We start from the raw sequence: 17,458 nt of genomic DNA on the forward strand, positions 1-17,458 counted from the left end.
GTAAGTCGTTTTAGTTAAATCAATAATAAAAGTGATTTCTTGAAACCTGCACCCCAGAATGAAAAACCCTAAAGACATTTCAAGTTATTTTTCCTTCCAATTTGGTTTCTGCTAAGACGTCCAAGCACCCCAAGTGCTGTGATGTGGGCAGTTTCCAAAAGGATATTTATTTAGTAAGAACATTGAAAAAAAACAAAAACCACAACCCTGAAAAACCAAAGAAACACTCTCAAATTCTCTTGAGGAAGATTTCACAGTCATTAGATTTGTTTGGCAAACAGAATGTGCAAACGTTTTGTTTCACGCAGGGTGCTAGAGAAATAGCAGCTTTGGGACAAAAAGAGAGAGAATTTTTTTTTAAAGATAGGTGAAGGAGAAACGTCCAATAACAACATTGTCAGTGGATGTGACCTTCATCTTTGATCACTGCAAGTTTTTCTTTTTTGTCAGATAAAACAACAAACAACATTTGTTCTCCTATCAACCAACACATCTCATAACAGTGCTATCTCACCCCCTTTTCCGCAAAGCATTCATTCATTCATTCATTCAACAAGACTTCTTTTATTTCGTAGCCTTTCACTCCTCCTCCTTTTCTTAATCAGTATTGTGCAGCTTCCTGCCGCACTTTATTAGGAACGGCCCTGAATGAGAACCAAGATAAAAATGTGCCTTTTGAGAGAGGCTGATGGTGTAGGGGTGCACTTGCTTGTCTTGTCCCACATATGACGACGGTGTGTATGTGTGTGAGTGACAAAAAAAAAAAGTGCCTTTTCAGAATTAATAGTTTTAAGAGTATGTTAATGACTGTTTTTGTCTATAATAGAAATGTCCCAACTTGGTGAAGCAGCATGTTATTTCAATATACAATATTAATAAGTTTACTTTTTCTGTCTATTCTGTGAAAGGGATTGGGGAAAAGTTAAACAACTTCTTTAAATTAGTGCTGCTCATCTAATTAAGCTCCATTCCGACGCACCAGATAGGCACGTTTCATTATTGAAGAAGTCCTGCTAGCTCAATTAAAGGGCAAGCTCTAATAATAGAGGCAATTAAAAAAGCAGCGGTGCATTATTAGCTTATGAGTTTACATTGGAGATGGTGTTCAAAATTGTTCTCATTTGTAACTCATAGCTGGTTAGCAACCCATATTTGGTACCCAACGTGCGCGACCTCGGCCCCACCCGCCCGCCTGCCGCTGCCCGGTTGTCAGGCTGGGTGCTTTTTTACGCTGAAGGTGAAAGCGAGGTGACGCCTTTCACATGTGGCAGCGTTTTCCCGCCTTAATCGCGGTGAAAACAACACTGTAATCAAGTCGCCGAATGACGCACACAACTTTTATTTATTTTTTGCTCTCACTAAATATTTTATCTACACACTGACCTCTGACTCCACTTTTCATTTTGTTTAATCCCAACTTTTTCCCTCATGATGTTGATTTATCTCAATAGAATCACTCTTTAACTATGCTAACGGTACAATGACGTCACAAGATGAAAAGTGTATTATGAGAACAAATGTCTGTTTTCACAAAAAGTAGGAGGAATTGTAAAAAGAAAATCAACCGCTAACCTTGGGAACGCACATTTTCAATGAAAAAAAAAGTTTCCCAGGAAAAATAGTTGTATATTTTGGAGGAAAATGTGACCTTTTTTTTCCACCTGTACTCGAGTTTTTTCGGACCCTTTGTACTTTGGCTCAAGGCTTAAGTTAAACTTTAACCCTCAACCAAGTGCAATTTATTGCCACTTTACTTTAAATTGCAACGATTTGATTGAGTCCGACTGTATGCGTTTGCATCCAAAGCGATTTTCCTCTTCAAAGTGGCTTTTTATTTTTGATCTTGTTCAATTTGGTTTTGGAAGCAAAAGGGGGATTTTGCTATCGTTAGACATTCAAAGTTTCTTCCTGGCCGATGAAGACGGTTGCTACTGGTTAACATGCACTCGGTGCAGTAAAGGGAAATGATGGTGGGCTCAGGTCTGTGAATCGGGGATCAGAGAGAGAGAGAGAGAGAGAGAGAGAGAGAGAGAGAGAGAGAGAGAGAGAGAGAGAGAGAGAGAGACAGAGAGAGAGAGAGAAAGAGAGAGAGAGAGAGAGAGAGAGAGAGAGAGAGAGAGAGAGAGAGAGAAGCCTTTCGCGACCCTCACAGGAGCGCTTCAATGGAGCACTTGAAGCTCCGCCGGCGTTGGCCAGGCCAGTCGGCTGGTGTTTGGCGAGGGATCGCCGCCAACAGCATTGGTGTCTTAAAACGTTTTGTTTTCCACTCGCATGAAAAAAGAGCAATCCAAATACTTCATTTATGAAACATATAAGCTGTTTATTGAGAAGCTGTTTCTTGACAGACAGCTACATGGTTTTGTCAGGCAGGCACGGCCACACAACGTTTCACCGTCTCGTGCCGGAATGTTCCGCAGCATCCGTCATCATCATCGTCAGAGGCCACAAATGCCAAATGGTTAGTTTCACTTTACTATGTTATTGAAAATAAATTACGTGGTACAAGCCCGCTGCTAAACGCTCTAAAGTGGAATGCAAAACAAAAATAGCGCGCATCGCTAAATAAAACTCTAACAAAAAAGTCTAATGTCTCTTATGTACAACAGCAAGCACGTTCCAAACTATAAATTAATCTGATCGAAGATAAAACATTGCGTGTGAAAAATAAACAAAACATTTCCAGCTCAGAGAGTCAAACTGACAAAAAACAAACAAACAGTTAAAACCGAAAAAGCTGAGTCGCCACTGTTAGCGTTTTTGACGCAAATGTGAGAGAAGTTGCTGCCCGCCAAGCGTTCAGTTGTTACAAAATTTTTCATCACCATTTCAGGCTTCAAATTTGTAAAAAAAAAAAAAAATCCTAGCCAAAATTTTTTGCACAAGGGCAGGTCATAGCTAACAAACAAACAAACAAACAAACAAACAAACAAACAAACAAACAAACAAACAAACAAACAAACAAACAAACTAACTAACTAACTAACTAACTAACTAACTAACTAACTAACTAACTAACTAACACTAATTGTTAGCTGCTTGTGTTAGCATTAAACCTAAGGTTGAATAATGTAGTATTTGTTCTGGATTTTTGTTACGGTTTTTTTTGGGCGTTAAGTGTTTAACACTGCAAAGTGGCAAAAACGCTTAAACCGCTCACGAGGTTAGCGTGAAAGCGGCATTACGTGAGGACTATCATCTGGCTCTCAAATAAATGACCAAAAAAAAGCAACACTAAACGCAGGTAGCTTGAATAAAGACTCTCACCATAGGGAGAGCTTTGACACAGCATGGAAGAATAAATAATAAAAACATCCGTTTCATCTTCTTCACTTCTTCTTACACAAGTGCCTTCTATTTTTGCTTCTTATCACACAGTTGAAAAAAAATTAGGGAAGACTTGATTGAATCCTGTTTTTCACCATTGGCAAAATATTTGGTGTTTTTTCATCACACAGCAGAATTAAGCACTAAAAGGGGACAAAAGATTAAGTACTCATACGGTATAGTGGGGGATGATTTTTTTTCCCCCAGTAGCAGCAAGCTAAGGAATCATTTCTGAAACGCTGCAAATGTTATGCAATGTTTTAAAAACGTACTTTTTTTTTTTTTTGCTTGTCCTCAAAAGCGTGCATCCCAAAAATGCTTAGCTGCCGCATGACAGCGTCCTTTTGGCAACTCACGTATAAGACTTCATTTGGCACTTTGATGAACAATTCAGCACATATACAGTACAGAACGAAAAAAAGTCAATAAAATCTTTTTTTTTTTCACTTTTGGCTGTGCACACTCAGCATGACTTCATGTCACGTTTAACACTGAAAAGCAACGTTCACACACACGCACACAAATATTGCTTTTTCCTTCCACTTGGCGAGTTGCTTATCCATTGTGGTACAAAGCATGATGGGACTTGGAGATTTTTTTTTTTTTTTCTCAAGCGTGCTCAACGCCTCTTGGCCAGCAAGACGTGAACGTCGTCTTCGCAAGCCACAACCCAGCAGGAGTTTCTCCGCTTCTTCAAAAAAAAATTAAAAATGGTGAACACACGAGCGAGACGCTAACGGCTAAAAATGGGGAGGAGCTGTGACACACTGGAAAGTAAACATCCAAACACAAGTAGAATAATAAGGGCTGGGAAAAAGGTGCAACGTTACAAGAAAAATTGGTTAAGTTCCAAGTGAAAGTCCGAAAATTGTGAGAATAAAATCGGAATAATGTTTGGAAAATAGTTTGCTCCGCTAATGTTTATCCTTATCGCACTGCCATGTGTTTTTCTTTTAAAAGAATGTAAAAAAAATAAATTCTAGTACCTTTGAGACTTTTTTCTTTATTTATTCTTGCAATCTTTGGACTTTTCCCCCTTGAAACGTAACTACTCTGAATTTCTTTCTCGAGCCTTTCCAACATTTCTTTTTGAATCAACGACTTTTTGTTTTCTTGCCAGTGTGTCCTTCAACCCAAGTGATGACTTTGAAGTAAGTGATAAAAGTGAAAGCAAATGTTGCTTTTGGCGCACCCCTTTCAGCCCAACCGCCTGTCCATAAATATCTTTACAAATATACAACTTAATTATTTCATAAACTTCAACCATTTGTGTGATGACAGTGTCTTCTCCAAAAGGCTTTTTTTGTGACAATCTAACTCCTCTTTGCATGTGTGTATTTACAACAAACTCGTCAGTGAAGCCACCTTATCGGAGGACTTTAGAAGAACGTCGAGTCCAACCTTCGGAAGAGTTCTCCGATCCAGGAGCTTCCATCCTGGTAGGCACAGATTGGTTGCCCCCCCCACCCCTTTCTCCCATCCCGCAGATTGTTCGTAACAAAAGACTGGCTGTGTACAAAAATAAACTTTGTGATAAAAAAGTCCTTCAAAGTTTCCCGAGCACTCTGGCTGTGTGAGGTGAGGTGATTATCAGGTATGGGGGAGGGGGGTGGCGGTACTCACGTACACTGGGGTACACCGGTGCACCCCCCCACCCCTCACTGCTCCAGCTGAGGTTTCATGTCTGAGCGTTGTTGGCGGAGGGAAGCTGCTTGGGAAGACAGGGCTCGTCGGGTGCGGCATCGTGAGCGAACACTGAGTCGTCGCCCGAAGAGCAGGTGCTGTTGGAGTCCTGGCATGCGGGCGAGTACTGCTCGAGCGGAACTGACAGGTCCAGGTACTCCTGCCGGATGGCACGCGATTTACATTAGCACCAACATTTGGAGGATGTACGCCGTGGCGTGCGTGCGTGTCGGACTTACATCCGTGGACGTCATAGACAGAACGCGGTCGTGATCTTCCACCAGCTGGCGGAACGTCGGCCTGTGCGACGGCACGGCGTGCCAGCACTCACGCATGATCATGTACCTGCAAAACACATTTAGCATCTCAGCCTCGGTTATCACATTAGCATGCTAGCTTACCAATCGAAACTTAATTGCTTGCAACTCACAGCTCGTGTGTGCAGTTGGCGGGCTTGTCCATACGGTGGCCCTCCTTGAGTAGCTTGAAGAGTTCCTCCACGGGGATGCCCGGGTATGGCGAGCCTCCTAGCGTAAAAATCTCCCACAGCAAGACGCCGTACGACCATCTGCAAATACGCCACAAAGGTTGCGGCCAAGCATTGCAACTTTCCGCTTAACACAAATTTCTTTTTTAACTTCTGGGCTTTTTTGTTATCGTTTCAACTTTAATTGTTAATAACATATGCCCTCCCCATTATGTAACATGCTATTTTTGTCTGACGTACTTATTTACAACTTCCTTCATGACTTGGGACAGTGCAATGTTTTTTTTTTCTCTCAAAACATTTGGATGTTTATCCTGCTAACTTTTGTCCCTAGAATGGGTCCATTTTGTGCGCCTCTGTGACCCTTGACCCGTGCGAGGTGCTTAAAGGAGCCCCTCTCTTTAAATCATGGTGGAAAAACACCCCCGAGGGAAGATGTGGAGTGAGCGCCGCAACCCTCTTATCTCTCACTCTGTGGATTTACGCAGTTAAAACACGGCTAAGACGGTGAGGCGCCGGGCCGATCGGCTCCCTCTGATGTCGTGTCGGGAGATTACACAACACGCAGAACAAACGCGTTGAGGAATGCGCCGCCGCCGGTACGGGAGGAGCCCGGGATTCCCGCTGTCTGACGGGGTCGCTGAGCCCCTAACGCTAATGTGCTGAGGCGGGAGATTTGAACAAGAATCTGATTCAGAGAGGGTCACTCACACATCGCTCTGGTGAGTGTAGACCCGGTCGAAGAGAGCCTCGGGCGCCATCCACTTGACGGGGAGACGACCCTGGCAAGGCAACACGAGCAAATCAATCACAAATACAATCCCTCAAAATGGAGGACAGCGATCTAATTCATGGCTAGTTCTGATAATAAAAATGTATCATATGTGAAATACAAGACCGTGGCTCTCACGTTGGTGGTCTTTTTGTAGTAGTCTATGTTGTGCACATCTCTGGCCAGCCCAAAGTCGGCGATCTTCATAACATTGTCCTCAGTCACCAGGACGTTCCTAGCCGCCAGGTCTCGGTGGATGCACTGGCGTGGGAAGCGAGCGACCAGATGCATCACAATGCCACTGTACCTCATAATATGCTTTTTTGCCTTTGCTCCATACAAAAGGCATGTGCTCTAACGTTGTGCCTTGCGGAACACCCAACAAGTAGCGTATATTTTCGACAGCTGCTGTTTTGCTGCTGCTGTGTCCACTCAGGACTGACCTTCTGCGAGGCGAGGTACTCCATGCCTCGGGCCACCTGGTAGGCGCAGGACACCAAGTCTTTGAAAGTCAGCTGCTCGTCGGGGATTTTGCAGGTGTCAAAGGAGTAGTCCATGCCCGGCGGCCGACGCGCCCTCAAGTACTCCCTCAGGTTGCCTTTGGAGGCATACTCCACCAGAACGTACAGCGGACCTGCACCAGGGCGTGGTGGTCACTTCCAGCTCCTTAGCATGCTAGCAGATGTTAGCGACGGGGCCTCACCGTCTTGCGTGCAGGCTCCGAGCAGGTTGATGATGTTTTTGTGTTTGCCGATCATCTTCATCATCTCCATCTCAGACACCAGGTCGGACAAATCTTTATCTGTCGCGTCGTCTGAGACAATACATTTTATTTGAATTGTTTTTCTAGTAAGTCTTTCATCATGTCAAAAGTAACAGCTCACCTTTCAACATTTTCACGGCGACAGTCAGCGGCTTGTTGGGCTTCTCCTTGTCGATGCCGATGGCCTCGGCCATCACCACCTGACCGAAGCAGCCCTCGCCGAGAGGCTTGCCCAGGGTCAGCCTGGGAAAACAGCGACGAATCACTTTCAGTGGCCCGAACGTGAAAGCCGTGCCAAGCGCGTCAGGCCAAGTACGCCAGGCTCGGCCGACCGGTCCTCACCGTGCTCTGGAAAACTCCCACTTGGGATCGGAGGGCAACTCCAGCTCAGAGACGTTAGCCAGCGTGGGCCCGTCGCTGGACGACAGCCGGGCGATCCTCACCAACGGCGTGTTGGAGTTCATGGACGAGTTGGAATCCAAGGACACCTGCTTGGGTGCCAAACACAAAGCGGAAGAGACCGTTATCGTCGCTGAAAGGCAAAGACGGGAGGGACGGCGACCTCACTGCTGGTTTTCCACTCTAACTGATTCAAGTTGCAAAGTGAAAAGCTTTATGACAGAAGTAATGACTGGCACAAATAGAAGCAACAAATGAGACAAATGCAAAAAGGGTCTCATCTCCCCCTCCGTCCATCCGTTTTGCCCATTTGCGATGCCACATGACCTCTGACGCATTTGCCAGTGCACCTCCAAACCAACCAGTTCTTGTCTGAGGCAAATAGACAAGAGATGTAGCTACAGACCAGGAAGGAGGGGAAAAAAAAGTCCAGGTCCAAATTTGCCTGGGCTGAAAAGTAATATGTGCTAGAAAATGCCAGGAGCTTTCGGGAGATTTAGTTGCTTATGAAACAAAACACAAGGAGCAAATTCAGCAGGAGATTAGCGGGACCAAAAGCGAGCAAAGATTACACAAGAATGCAATAAAATCTTTGCCTTATAAGAGAGAAGCCCGACGGAGCACTTTGGATGTCGCCTTGGCCAGAATCAACCGAAAATGTTTTGGTCGGAGAACAGCAAAATCACTTCTTTCTTTTTCTTTGGCTTTTTGTGTTGGTGATTCGCTTGACCATTAAGGCTTGCAGTTGCTCGGGTTGCAAATCTCGTATCTACTTTCTGTTACCTGTCTCTTGAGCGGGAACTTTGAGAGTTTCTGCACGGGCGGCTCGGGCAGCGTCTTCTGGGCGCTCATGCGCATGCGGCACAGGACCACAATGACCACGGCCAGGATGAAGAGCACACAGCCTGTCACGTAGATCAGGATGTCGGCATAGTAGTCTTCCTTCTCTGGACTCACTGCTTTGGGGTCAAGTCACAAAACTCAATGTCACAGAACGCCCACAGAAGAAATGGCCACTGTTGCTCCAATGAAAAATCATGGACGGTCCCGAAAAGGCGGGGGGGGGGGGGGGGTTTGAGTACCTGGGAGCACCGTGAGCCAAGCAGTGTGGTGAGCAAAGCCGATAGAGTTCCCCGCCAGGCAAGTGTACTCGCCCGCGTCCTCGAAAGACACGTTGGACACCAGGAGCACCTCCAGCTCGTTGTCCGTGGTGTTAATACCGGCCGTCTGAGGGAAAAGGAGGCAGGAAGGAAGCAAGGAAGGAAGGCAGAGATGGGGGACCACCGTCAAGAGACCACCAAACAACACCAAGACGGTGCACAAAAAGACACCCAAGCAGAACCATCACCAGCACGACACACAAAATTGCTTCCCAACATGCTGACGACTTTTTGCAACTCTTTTGCCATTTCTAAGATGACTACAAGCAATTAAGACTTGATCAAATCAAAGACTTTTGATTTTGGCCACTTGGATCAAATCCAAGCGATTGGCTACTTTGATGAAACTGAACATGATTTCCAAATCCTATTTTTAGGGCATTTACCCTCCCTTACATATTTTGTTGACTTACACCAGCTTGGTTTAGCGTCACTAAAAGTAGGAAAAGGCGTTAGCGGTACAGCAGCAGATGAGACCCCGGTGAACGCCCCAAGAGGAAAGGAGGAGCCACACAGACACCGTCCGAAGGTTTTGCCTGTTACCTGCTCGCTGTATTTTGAGCCAGAAGGCGTTTTGAGACCTGCCTACAAAGTTTGTGGCACGGCACCAGTACTTGCCGGCATCCCGCTCTGTCACGTTGGACAGTTTGAGTGTGTGCCGGGCCTCGGTGCGCCAGCTCACTACGCTCTGCAAACACATTAAAAAACAAATACGGAGGTACCAATCCATGATATCACGACAGATGAGCAGAGAGAGGTTTAAATATCGCCGCGCTTGTTATGAATGTGAAACCGGAGGGCCGAGCCGCAGACGTCGGTCGGGACTGCATTTTTATTTTTTTTTCCAGCCATCAAAGAAGGCTTCACGAAGACTCTGCCTCCTCCCCTTTTTTACCCCCACCCACTTGAGTATACGCCGCACGCCCACCACACACACGCACGACATGACGGCTCAATGAAGGCACGGTGGCGCGCACTCGCCGCCTAAATACTGTTTCAATTATGCGGCAGTCCAAAATAGAGCGCGGAGCGGAGCCGCGGTTTGGGCTGACAGGCTGGCCTGCCGCCCTCTCCCCCCTCGCCGTCTTTTCTTCCCTCCCGGCCGTGGCTGGTTTTTGGGAGACTGCAGACGACACAGCTGCAGTACAAGTTGTCAACTGTGCGACCCGGCAATGAAAATCCATTTTTATTGTCTTTTGAGTTTGGCCAAATAAGTGATGTGATAAATGATTCTCAAGTTGTAAACTTAACCTGGTGTAACCTGACATAAATAGACACAGCCTCAGCTAAAGTAACATAACCAAAGAAAAATTGAATGCAAACCTAATTTAGCATAATGTAGCCTAACCCAAAGCAGCGTGAGCTAGCTAGCCGAATGTTTTCCTAACATTGCGTAATAGCATGTAAGATTAGGTTACCTGCAAAATGTCACCTAAACTAAAGTCAGCCATGTCCCTTTCAATAATGATAATAAGGAAAAAAAACATTTAGCCCTTGAAGCCAATTTGTGTCCAAAAAAGTCTCAATAAAGCTGGCCTGAAAAGACAGTGAGTCCGCCATTTCGGGAACGGTGGCTGATCTTATGTGGAGTCCATTTGTGTTATTCTAGATTTACGTTTGCACTACAAAACAATTTGACTTATTCCCATGTTGCTTCATTAGCCACGTTTGGAAAAACAAAGTCGTCACTGGTCCTGTTTGGTCTCCATCCTCCTCCTCCTCGGTCACACTTTAGTGTGTGCTGACTCTGCCCTTCCTCGCTCCGCTCATTTTTTCCATGGTTTTTTTGGGTTTGCCTCCTCCTCCTTCTCGTCCTGGTCCTCCCGCTGCCGAAAAAAAAGCCGCGACGCGGGACATCTGACGGCAGTGGCGGTTAGCAGAGGCCGCCTCTCTGCCTGCGCTGCCGCCACCGCAGCAGTTAACTTAGTCTAAACCAGATGTTTGTTTAATTCCCTCGCTCACTCCGCGGCCACCTTGAAGAGAAAAAATTGGAGGACGCGGAACGAGAAAGTGTGGGAGACAAGAAGAAAAAAAACAAAAACCACACGCCCCCCCAGAAGGGTTTTAGGGTGTTGTCCTCTGTGACTATTCTCGGCAAAACCCTCAAGAAGGTCCACATGGCCGCCAAACGAGACTTGACTGACCTGAAATCGCCAAGATTGGCACCAGGGAGTGGTTTTTTTGTTTGTTTGTTTTGAAAGCTCAGCAGTCAGTCTGACTTAGCCACGTGAAATTGGGGAGCACATTCATCGTGGCTAGACATACAAAAAAAGCCTGACTGAAAAGATGGCCGCCATTTTGCCTCAACAGCACCCTGCACGTATAATTTCACAAAGAATTTCCGCCCCCGAAACCAGTTTGTGTTGGCAACATGAGGTTTGGTGGGCATCATGAGCAAATGTACAAAAAGGCTTAAAGAAGTCACGGCCGGAAAGTCTGCCATTTTGCTTTGACGCAGCCATTTTGCCTGCATAGCCCCAAACATCCAGCTCTCAGAACGGGCGGCCGACGTCGGGCAAGTTTGCAGACGGGCTGGCTTTTAAAGAGCTGGCTCACCTTGAGGATTTTGACGTAGGGTCCACCGTCTGAGTCATAGCGGCTGCCGTTGACCTCGATGTGCTTGAGCCACTGGATGTGCGGCTGGGCGTCGCTGTAGACTTTGCAGTGGAACTCCACGTCGCTGCCCACCACCACTGACTGGTTGGCCGGCAAGCCCGCCTGCAGGATGGGCCTGTGCGGCGAGCGCTCTAAACGGGCCATCAGGCAGAGCCGTTAGCCGCAAGGTTGCTTTAAATGGCATTTGCGTCAATTGTTGTTGCACTTTTCCTTCTATACATTTTTTAAAAATATTTTTGGTCTACATTTTTTTATCATCAATGTCTTTTTTTCCTCATGCCTCATATTTGTCAGTTATTTTTTACTTTTTTTATTTGAGTAATTTTCATCTTATTAAAGTGGAGGCTTTGGATTTTTTATCTATTGGTTGAATATTTGTCCATTTTTAATCAACTAACTGGAATATTTTTGCATAGTTACTGTAGTACATCTTGCCATACTTGGGCAGGTAGTTATTTCCATTTTGTGGTGGCGGCGGTGACGTACCGAGCACATCCAGCTGGTAGGTGTGCGTGATGGTGCCATACTTGTTGCGCACCACGCACGTGTAGTTGCCGCGATCCGACGGCACAGCGCTTTCCATCACCAAACTCCACTGCTGGTGCCGCAGCTTCGCAAAGAGACAAGACACAGAGAGTCGCCAGTTCAAGAGCGGTTCATCCAAGTACAAAAATGATTCAAAGTAGAAGACGCTTGTGTTTATTTTGCTGCTCGCTATTGCACGCTTGCAAAATGGCTGCCACTTGACGTCACAGATCCCTCTGGTGTATTGCAACAGCATCCCTCCAATGGCATTAACACTAAATTCATCGCTTTTCTTGACTTTTAGAAAAATATTTCCACCTAATATTTGTGAGTTTGTAATCTGACATTTTAGTTATTTTCAGATATTCTTTGGAACAAGCCTGAGGTGTTGATTTCTGTAAAGAGTGCGTAAGTCTTTTCTAATGACATGAATCAGACCGCACAAAATGGCATGCGAAGCAAAGCCGAGTGCAGCGAAAACGCCTCAGTGTGGGCTTGAAGAACGTCTTGCGGAGCGTCAAATCTCTCTGGTGTTTTTCTCCGGAAGGCCTGCCCGGACCATGCCAGCTCGCTCGCATGCACGGCTAATGCAAAGCACGTGTCGCAAAAATGCTGAAAGGTAAAATGATTTATCTAATAGTTTTGTATTTTTTGTAAACAAATATATTTTGATAGCATATAAAATAATACATACCAGTTTTCTTGAAATTAAAACAAGATTTTGACCAATAATATTGTATATTTTTAAAACACATTTTGTTACTGAGACCCAAAAAAATCTGAAATGAACTTAATTCATTGGAGAAATGTTGCAAGACTGAGCTGCTAAGCATCATCATCATCGTCGTCGTCCCTTGGCGCTTTCTTGGATGGCCGTGTGGAAAACGCGTGCAAATACTTTCAAGTCTGCGTGTGCTGAGCAGAGCAGGAGCGCTAACCCCCCCCCCCAAAAAAAAAGAAGCCGTCTCGGCCGCACGGCGACCCAAAAACGAAGAAAAACACAATCGGTGAACGAGCGGAAAGGTGCTGAATGTTCGACTACGGGACCACCGAGAACATGCCCACATACTGCATGCCTCCCCTCCCCCACACACACACACGTAACAAAAGCTGATTTGACTTTGTTACTCAAGTAGCTGTTTTGAAACAAATGTTATATATATATATATATACATACACGTATATACACACATTTTATTTGAATGTAACTCCATCTTAATGAGATGTAACATAGAAAATGTGCAAAGCCGAGATTGCGTCAAGAGCAGCCAAGCAGATTAGTCGCTTGCGGAACCAAGTTGTCACTTCAAGACAAGAGAGGTGACGACCACTTCACCCTTGAGACCTGGCAGGGGGTCCAGAGGGGAGGGGCCAGGGTGCGTGTCCATGAAAAGGGCTAACAGAGTGCTCTCACTGTGGAGGTCATCGCGGGGGTCGCTCACATGACATCTTACTTTGCCACGCATCGCCATAGACAGATTTCCACATTTGGCACTTTGCTTGTTTTTAGCGAGAGACGTTCCCTCAAAAATAGCGGAACTAAGCTATGAAGTTTAGCAACCGTATGATGTCCTGTTTGGCTGCCTCCTTGAACCCGCTCAAGACCGTGGAGATGACAATGGACTTCAGGTGAGATCCTTCAGCACTTTCACCCCTCACTATCCGCAGTAATACTATTCTCTCCACAGACACCTTCAAGTTCCTGGGAACCACAATCTCTCGGGACCTGAAGTGGACTGGCCACATGGACTGTCTGGAAGAAGGCCCAGCAGAGGCTGTATTTCCTGAGACAGCTCAAGAAGTTCAACGTGCCGCGGGAGCTGCTGAAGACCTTCTACGCTGCCATCATCCAGTCAGTCCTTTGCACCTCCATCACTGTCTGGTTTGGATCGGCCTCCAAACAAGACAAGCACAGACTGCAACGAACAATCAGGACTGCAGAAAAGATAACTGGACTCAACCACCCATCTATCCAAGACTTGTACCTGTCCAGGACCAGGAAACGTGCAAGTAACATCTCTAAAGACCCTTCTCACCCAGGTTGCAGTCTGTTTGAACTACTCCCCTTCGGACGGCGTTATAGAGCTCTGTACGCCAAAACCAGCAGACACAGAGACAGCTTCTTACCCCAGGCTGTTGCTCTGATGAACTCACACCACTCTTAGAGTCTCAGAGTTATTGCTGTGTAATAACATCCTGCTCTCCACACCTTTTTTGAATTGTCTACAATGTTTGTACGATGTCTCCTCTCTGCATCCATTGCAGCCTGGTCATCCTGAAAGAGGGACCCTCCCATCTATGGTCTCTTCTCAAGGTTTCTCATTTCCCCTAGTTGGAGTTTTGAGTTTTTCCTTGCCCTCCTAGGAGTTTAAGATCAGGGGATGTTTGAGAATATTTGTCGTTTTTCACATGTCCTGAGTGTTGTTAGTCACCTAAATGTTGAACAGAGGCTGTGTGATGTACCAAAGTCAAATTCCTTGTTTGGCACGCTCAAACATGGCGAATAAAAACTCTTGAATCTTGAATCTCCTGTACGGAAGGCCAAGACCCCCTCCGTGTTGTGCTAAAATAAAACTCTTGCTAATGAGCCGCCATTAGCTCAAGCATAAACTCAGGTAAGACACTAAGTGGTGCGCCAAACGCGACATTTCCACGTCCCGGCAGTGATGGCACATTTGGAAAAACAACTTTCAATTCCCGCACAACCAGCTGATGAAATCCAAGCACTCGCCGTGGGATTAGCATGCCGCTAACGCAGGGATGCAAAGGTTTTCGCTCCGCGGCTGGAAGGCTGGCGACAGGTGCGAGTGGGTGGGAGGGGGCGGGGAACGAGCTGGGGGTGGGGGGGTGTGGGGGGGGACAACTGCTGGCAACCCACTGGGAGCAGATGTTGGAGATCTCCGTAAACTGTTAATAGCGACGGGATCTCATTACGTTAACTCTTGAAGGGACAACGCCAACACTTTTCCCACCGCTGTCATTTAGTCTCATTTTCCGGAGTCTTTAAAAATGTTTTTTTTAAATTTAGCCCACCACGTCAGTTTCACTTAGCAACATGGAATTTGGCAGGTATGTTTATCAGGATAAACTCACAATTTTTTTTTTTTTTTTTTGCAAAAACTCGTCGGCCATTTTGACTGAAAGGCCATTTTAAGCTCATTTTCAGAAGTCTCAAATTCTCACGCTAGTGGTATTTTGGGGAAAACTGAGCACCCAACATCAAATTTGGCAGGCATGTCTCCTATGAGTAAACCCACGAAAAAGTCTCAAGAAGCCATGCCTGAAAATCTGCCATTTTATTTCAAAGCAGACATTTTAGCTTTTGTTTCTATTTGTCTTTTGCGTGACAAATTGTGTTGATTTGAATCAAAAAGTCAAATTTGCCACTGGGTTCCCACACGGGCGCTGGCGGCAACGTTGACAAAAGCGAGGCGAGCAGCTGCTCGCGGCGCTGCTGCCTGGCTGTCAACGCCGCGCTGTCGGGCCGGCGTTCAAGCATCCCAGCGGCACTCCGGTTTCAACGCCGCATTATTTATTTTGGTGGTCCTCACCGAGGGGGGGTCCGGAATTCGACGTGCGGCCCGGCGGGGCGATCCTGACCTTTATTCGTCGTGAGAAGAAGAGCTGGATCGCTTTCTCCGCTTTTAGATACTCCCACGTCCGGCGGTGGCGAGGAGCAAGCTCACTGAGCGGGGATTAAAATGTTTACTGGCTAAAAGGCTCCTGAACAGAACAGCCTGACACGGCAGCCCGCAAAACGCCCACTTCGACTACAATTAGGAGGCTAGCCAGACAGGAATGGGAAAATTGTTGGGCATTTCGATATTTATCCTACTTTTGGGTGTTTTTTTAAAACCATTTTTGTCACCTTGTTTCAGGGTCGATGCCCGCTCTCGTCATATTTAAGGATAAAACTCCGTGACATCCAGAGCAAATTCAGCAAAGCGCAGAATCTGTCCATCTGCACTTCAACCACCTGCGCCACAACATAGACCCGCTCTTAGCTGTTCCAAGGTCTAGTCGACTTTCTGTCAGCAAATTACCAAACAAACCGTGACCTGTTTGTTGTATTTGTGTTGCTCTCTCTTCCGTTTCAAAGGCGGACAAGGAATGTTGCAAACTGACCTTGATGCCACCCATGCGTTGCTCCCCCTTGAACTCTTTGCCGTTCTTGAGCCAGTGGATGGTGGGTGTGGGGTTGCCCGACGCCGCACAGCGGAACTTGACTGTGTTGGCCGCTGGCACCGCCAGCAGCTTCTTGTCCATCCGGTCTGGCCTGGTCCAGTATGGAGCTTCTGCGCGCAAAATCACAGCACAAACGTTTGTAATATGACAAGATTAAGGTTTTAAAGTTTGAGGGATGAAATGTGTTTATGAAAATGTACATCACAAAAAGTGGGTTTCAACAGGGGTGTGTGGACTTTTTGTATCCACTGCCCATAGAAGAAAAATAAAGGAAAATGCCTCAACTCATCATTCCGTTCAAAGTGAACGTCTTAATGTCACTTTTATGAGGCAAACACACATACAGACGAGGACCTCGGAGGAGGAAGGGGAGGGGCGAGGAGTCCCCCGCTACACACACACATTCTAAAAGGCTGCTTCTCTGTTAAACGCACTCTCACGGTTCTTTCTCTGATGCAAAAACATGGTCACACGGCCGCAATGCTTTCTTTGCCAGCGTCCAACAATCCTGCCATTCAACATGCTGCCAAGGTGATTTATTGACTTGTTCTCACACACCAGCGCACGATTGGGACGGTGCCCCTCCCCCCCCTCTCCCATGTGTGTACGTGCGTGCTCAGTGCTCAAATTAACAAAAGCCGAGGTGGTTGACCGCTCATCAGATGTCTCTTACTTTTTTACAAGCAGCAGAAGGACTGAGAGGAGCTTATTAGCATCACAATGTGTGTGTGTGTGTGTGTTGGAAATAATCCTCAGAGTCCAGCAGCAGGCCGTGGGCGACGTTCTACTTCTTCATCTGGTCTGCTTGACGCAGATGCCAAAAGGTGCAGGACACACCTGTTGTTCTCACCTGGACTCCATGAACATGCCTTTAAATAGCAGTTTTTAAAAGAAGAAGAAGGTCTGCTTTGCAATTTAACGTCATTGTCGACTTTTCTCTCGGACGGATTGTTGGGTGCACTTTTTGTGTACAATGACTATTTTTTGTGTGTCACATGAGTGGCAAGTGCACTTCCAGTTTTTTAAGTCAACTTTTGGCGTACTTGCGCTATATTTTTAGCCGGCCGCTGGAATTTCCTCCCCGCGCGCACCCGCTGACAGGTGGACGTGACGATACGCCGCAACCCGGACGGCGCATACCGTAGCAGGGTCCTCCCCGGGGGGCGCGCACAACGCCGCCCCTGCGCTGAGGAAATACCATCCCGCCAATTAGACACGGGAGGAAGTTTCGGTGTGGACGTAGCGCAGGACAGAGTGACATTCAAATATCAGCTGCTCATCTGCTGACTATTTAGGGGGTGACACTTGTGACGCTCGACAGGTCGAGCGTGTATGCAAGGGAGATGGGGTGTGCCTCATCTGGGACTCTTGCAAACGGGTGCTTGACTTAAAAAGTTTAGTTTATCTGCAATTTTCAGACGTGTGGTATGTGTGTGATGGGGAAGGGCCGTCCCCGCGGGGATATCAAAACGGTTGCGTTTGGTCATGCGCTGTTGTTGTTTTGGTTGTGATGAAACAGAAACTTCCCAGTGTGATCAAAGCTA

At 46.4% G+C, this 17,458-nt stretch overlaps 1 protein-coding gene across 9 annotated transcripts in view; it reads right to left on the reverse strand.

Moving 5' to 3' along the window:
* Positions 1-2,299: 2,299 nt before the first annotated feature.
* fgfr3 (fibroblast growth factor receptor 3) overlaps positions 2,300-17,458 on the reverse strand; it is a 29,259-nt gene continuing 14,100 nt past the window's right edge. For 2 of the 9 annotated variants that reach the window (XM_088400093.1, XM_088400086.1), the window contains exons 5-18: positions 15,855-16,024; positions 11,691-11,814; positions 11,145-11,335; positions 8,511-8,655; positions 8,212-8,387; positions 7,372-7,520; positions 7,151-7,272; positions 6,970-7,080; positions 6,710-6,900; positions 6,405-6,527; positions 6,206-6,276; positions 5,438-5,575; positions 5,247-5,352; positions 2,300-5,167 (exon numbers count right to left, since the gene is read on the reverse strand). In XM_088400093.1, coding sequence (XP_088256219.1) covers positions 5,003-5,167; positions 5,247-5,352; positions 5,438-5,575; positions 6,206-6,276; positions 6,405-6,527; positions 6,710-6,900; positions 6,970-7,080; positions 7,151-7,272; positions 7,372-7,520; positions 8,212-8,387; positions 8,511-8,655; positions 11,145-11,335; positions 11,691-11,814; positions 15,855-16,024 — 1,982 coding nt within the window. In that variant the 3' untranslated portion in view covers positions 2,300-5,002. Of the gene's footprint in view, positions 5,168-5,246; positions 5,353-5,437; positions 5,576-6,205; positions 6,277-6,404; positions 6,528-6,709; positions 6,901-6,969; positions 7,081-7,150; positions 7,273-7,371; positions 7,521-8,204; positions 8,388-8,510; positions 8,656-9,131; positions 9,277-11,144; positions 11,336-11,690; positions 11,815-15,854; positions 16,025-17,458 lie in introns of all 9 variants that reach the window. The other 7 variants (XM_088400092.1, XM_088400084.1, XM_088400088.1 and 4 more) reach the window with 6 other exon arrangements.

The sequence above is a fragment of the Syngnathus floridae genome, chromosome 16 (assembly GCF_059516105.1).
Source record: "Syngnathus floridae isolate MCC-2025c chromosome 16, RoL_Sflo_1.0, whole genome shotgun sequence".
NCBI classification, from domain to species: Eukaryota; Metazoa; Chordata; class Actinopteri; order Syngnathiformes; family Syngnathidae; genus Syngnathus; species Syngnathus floridae.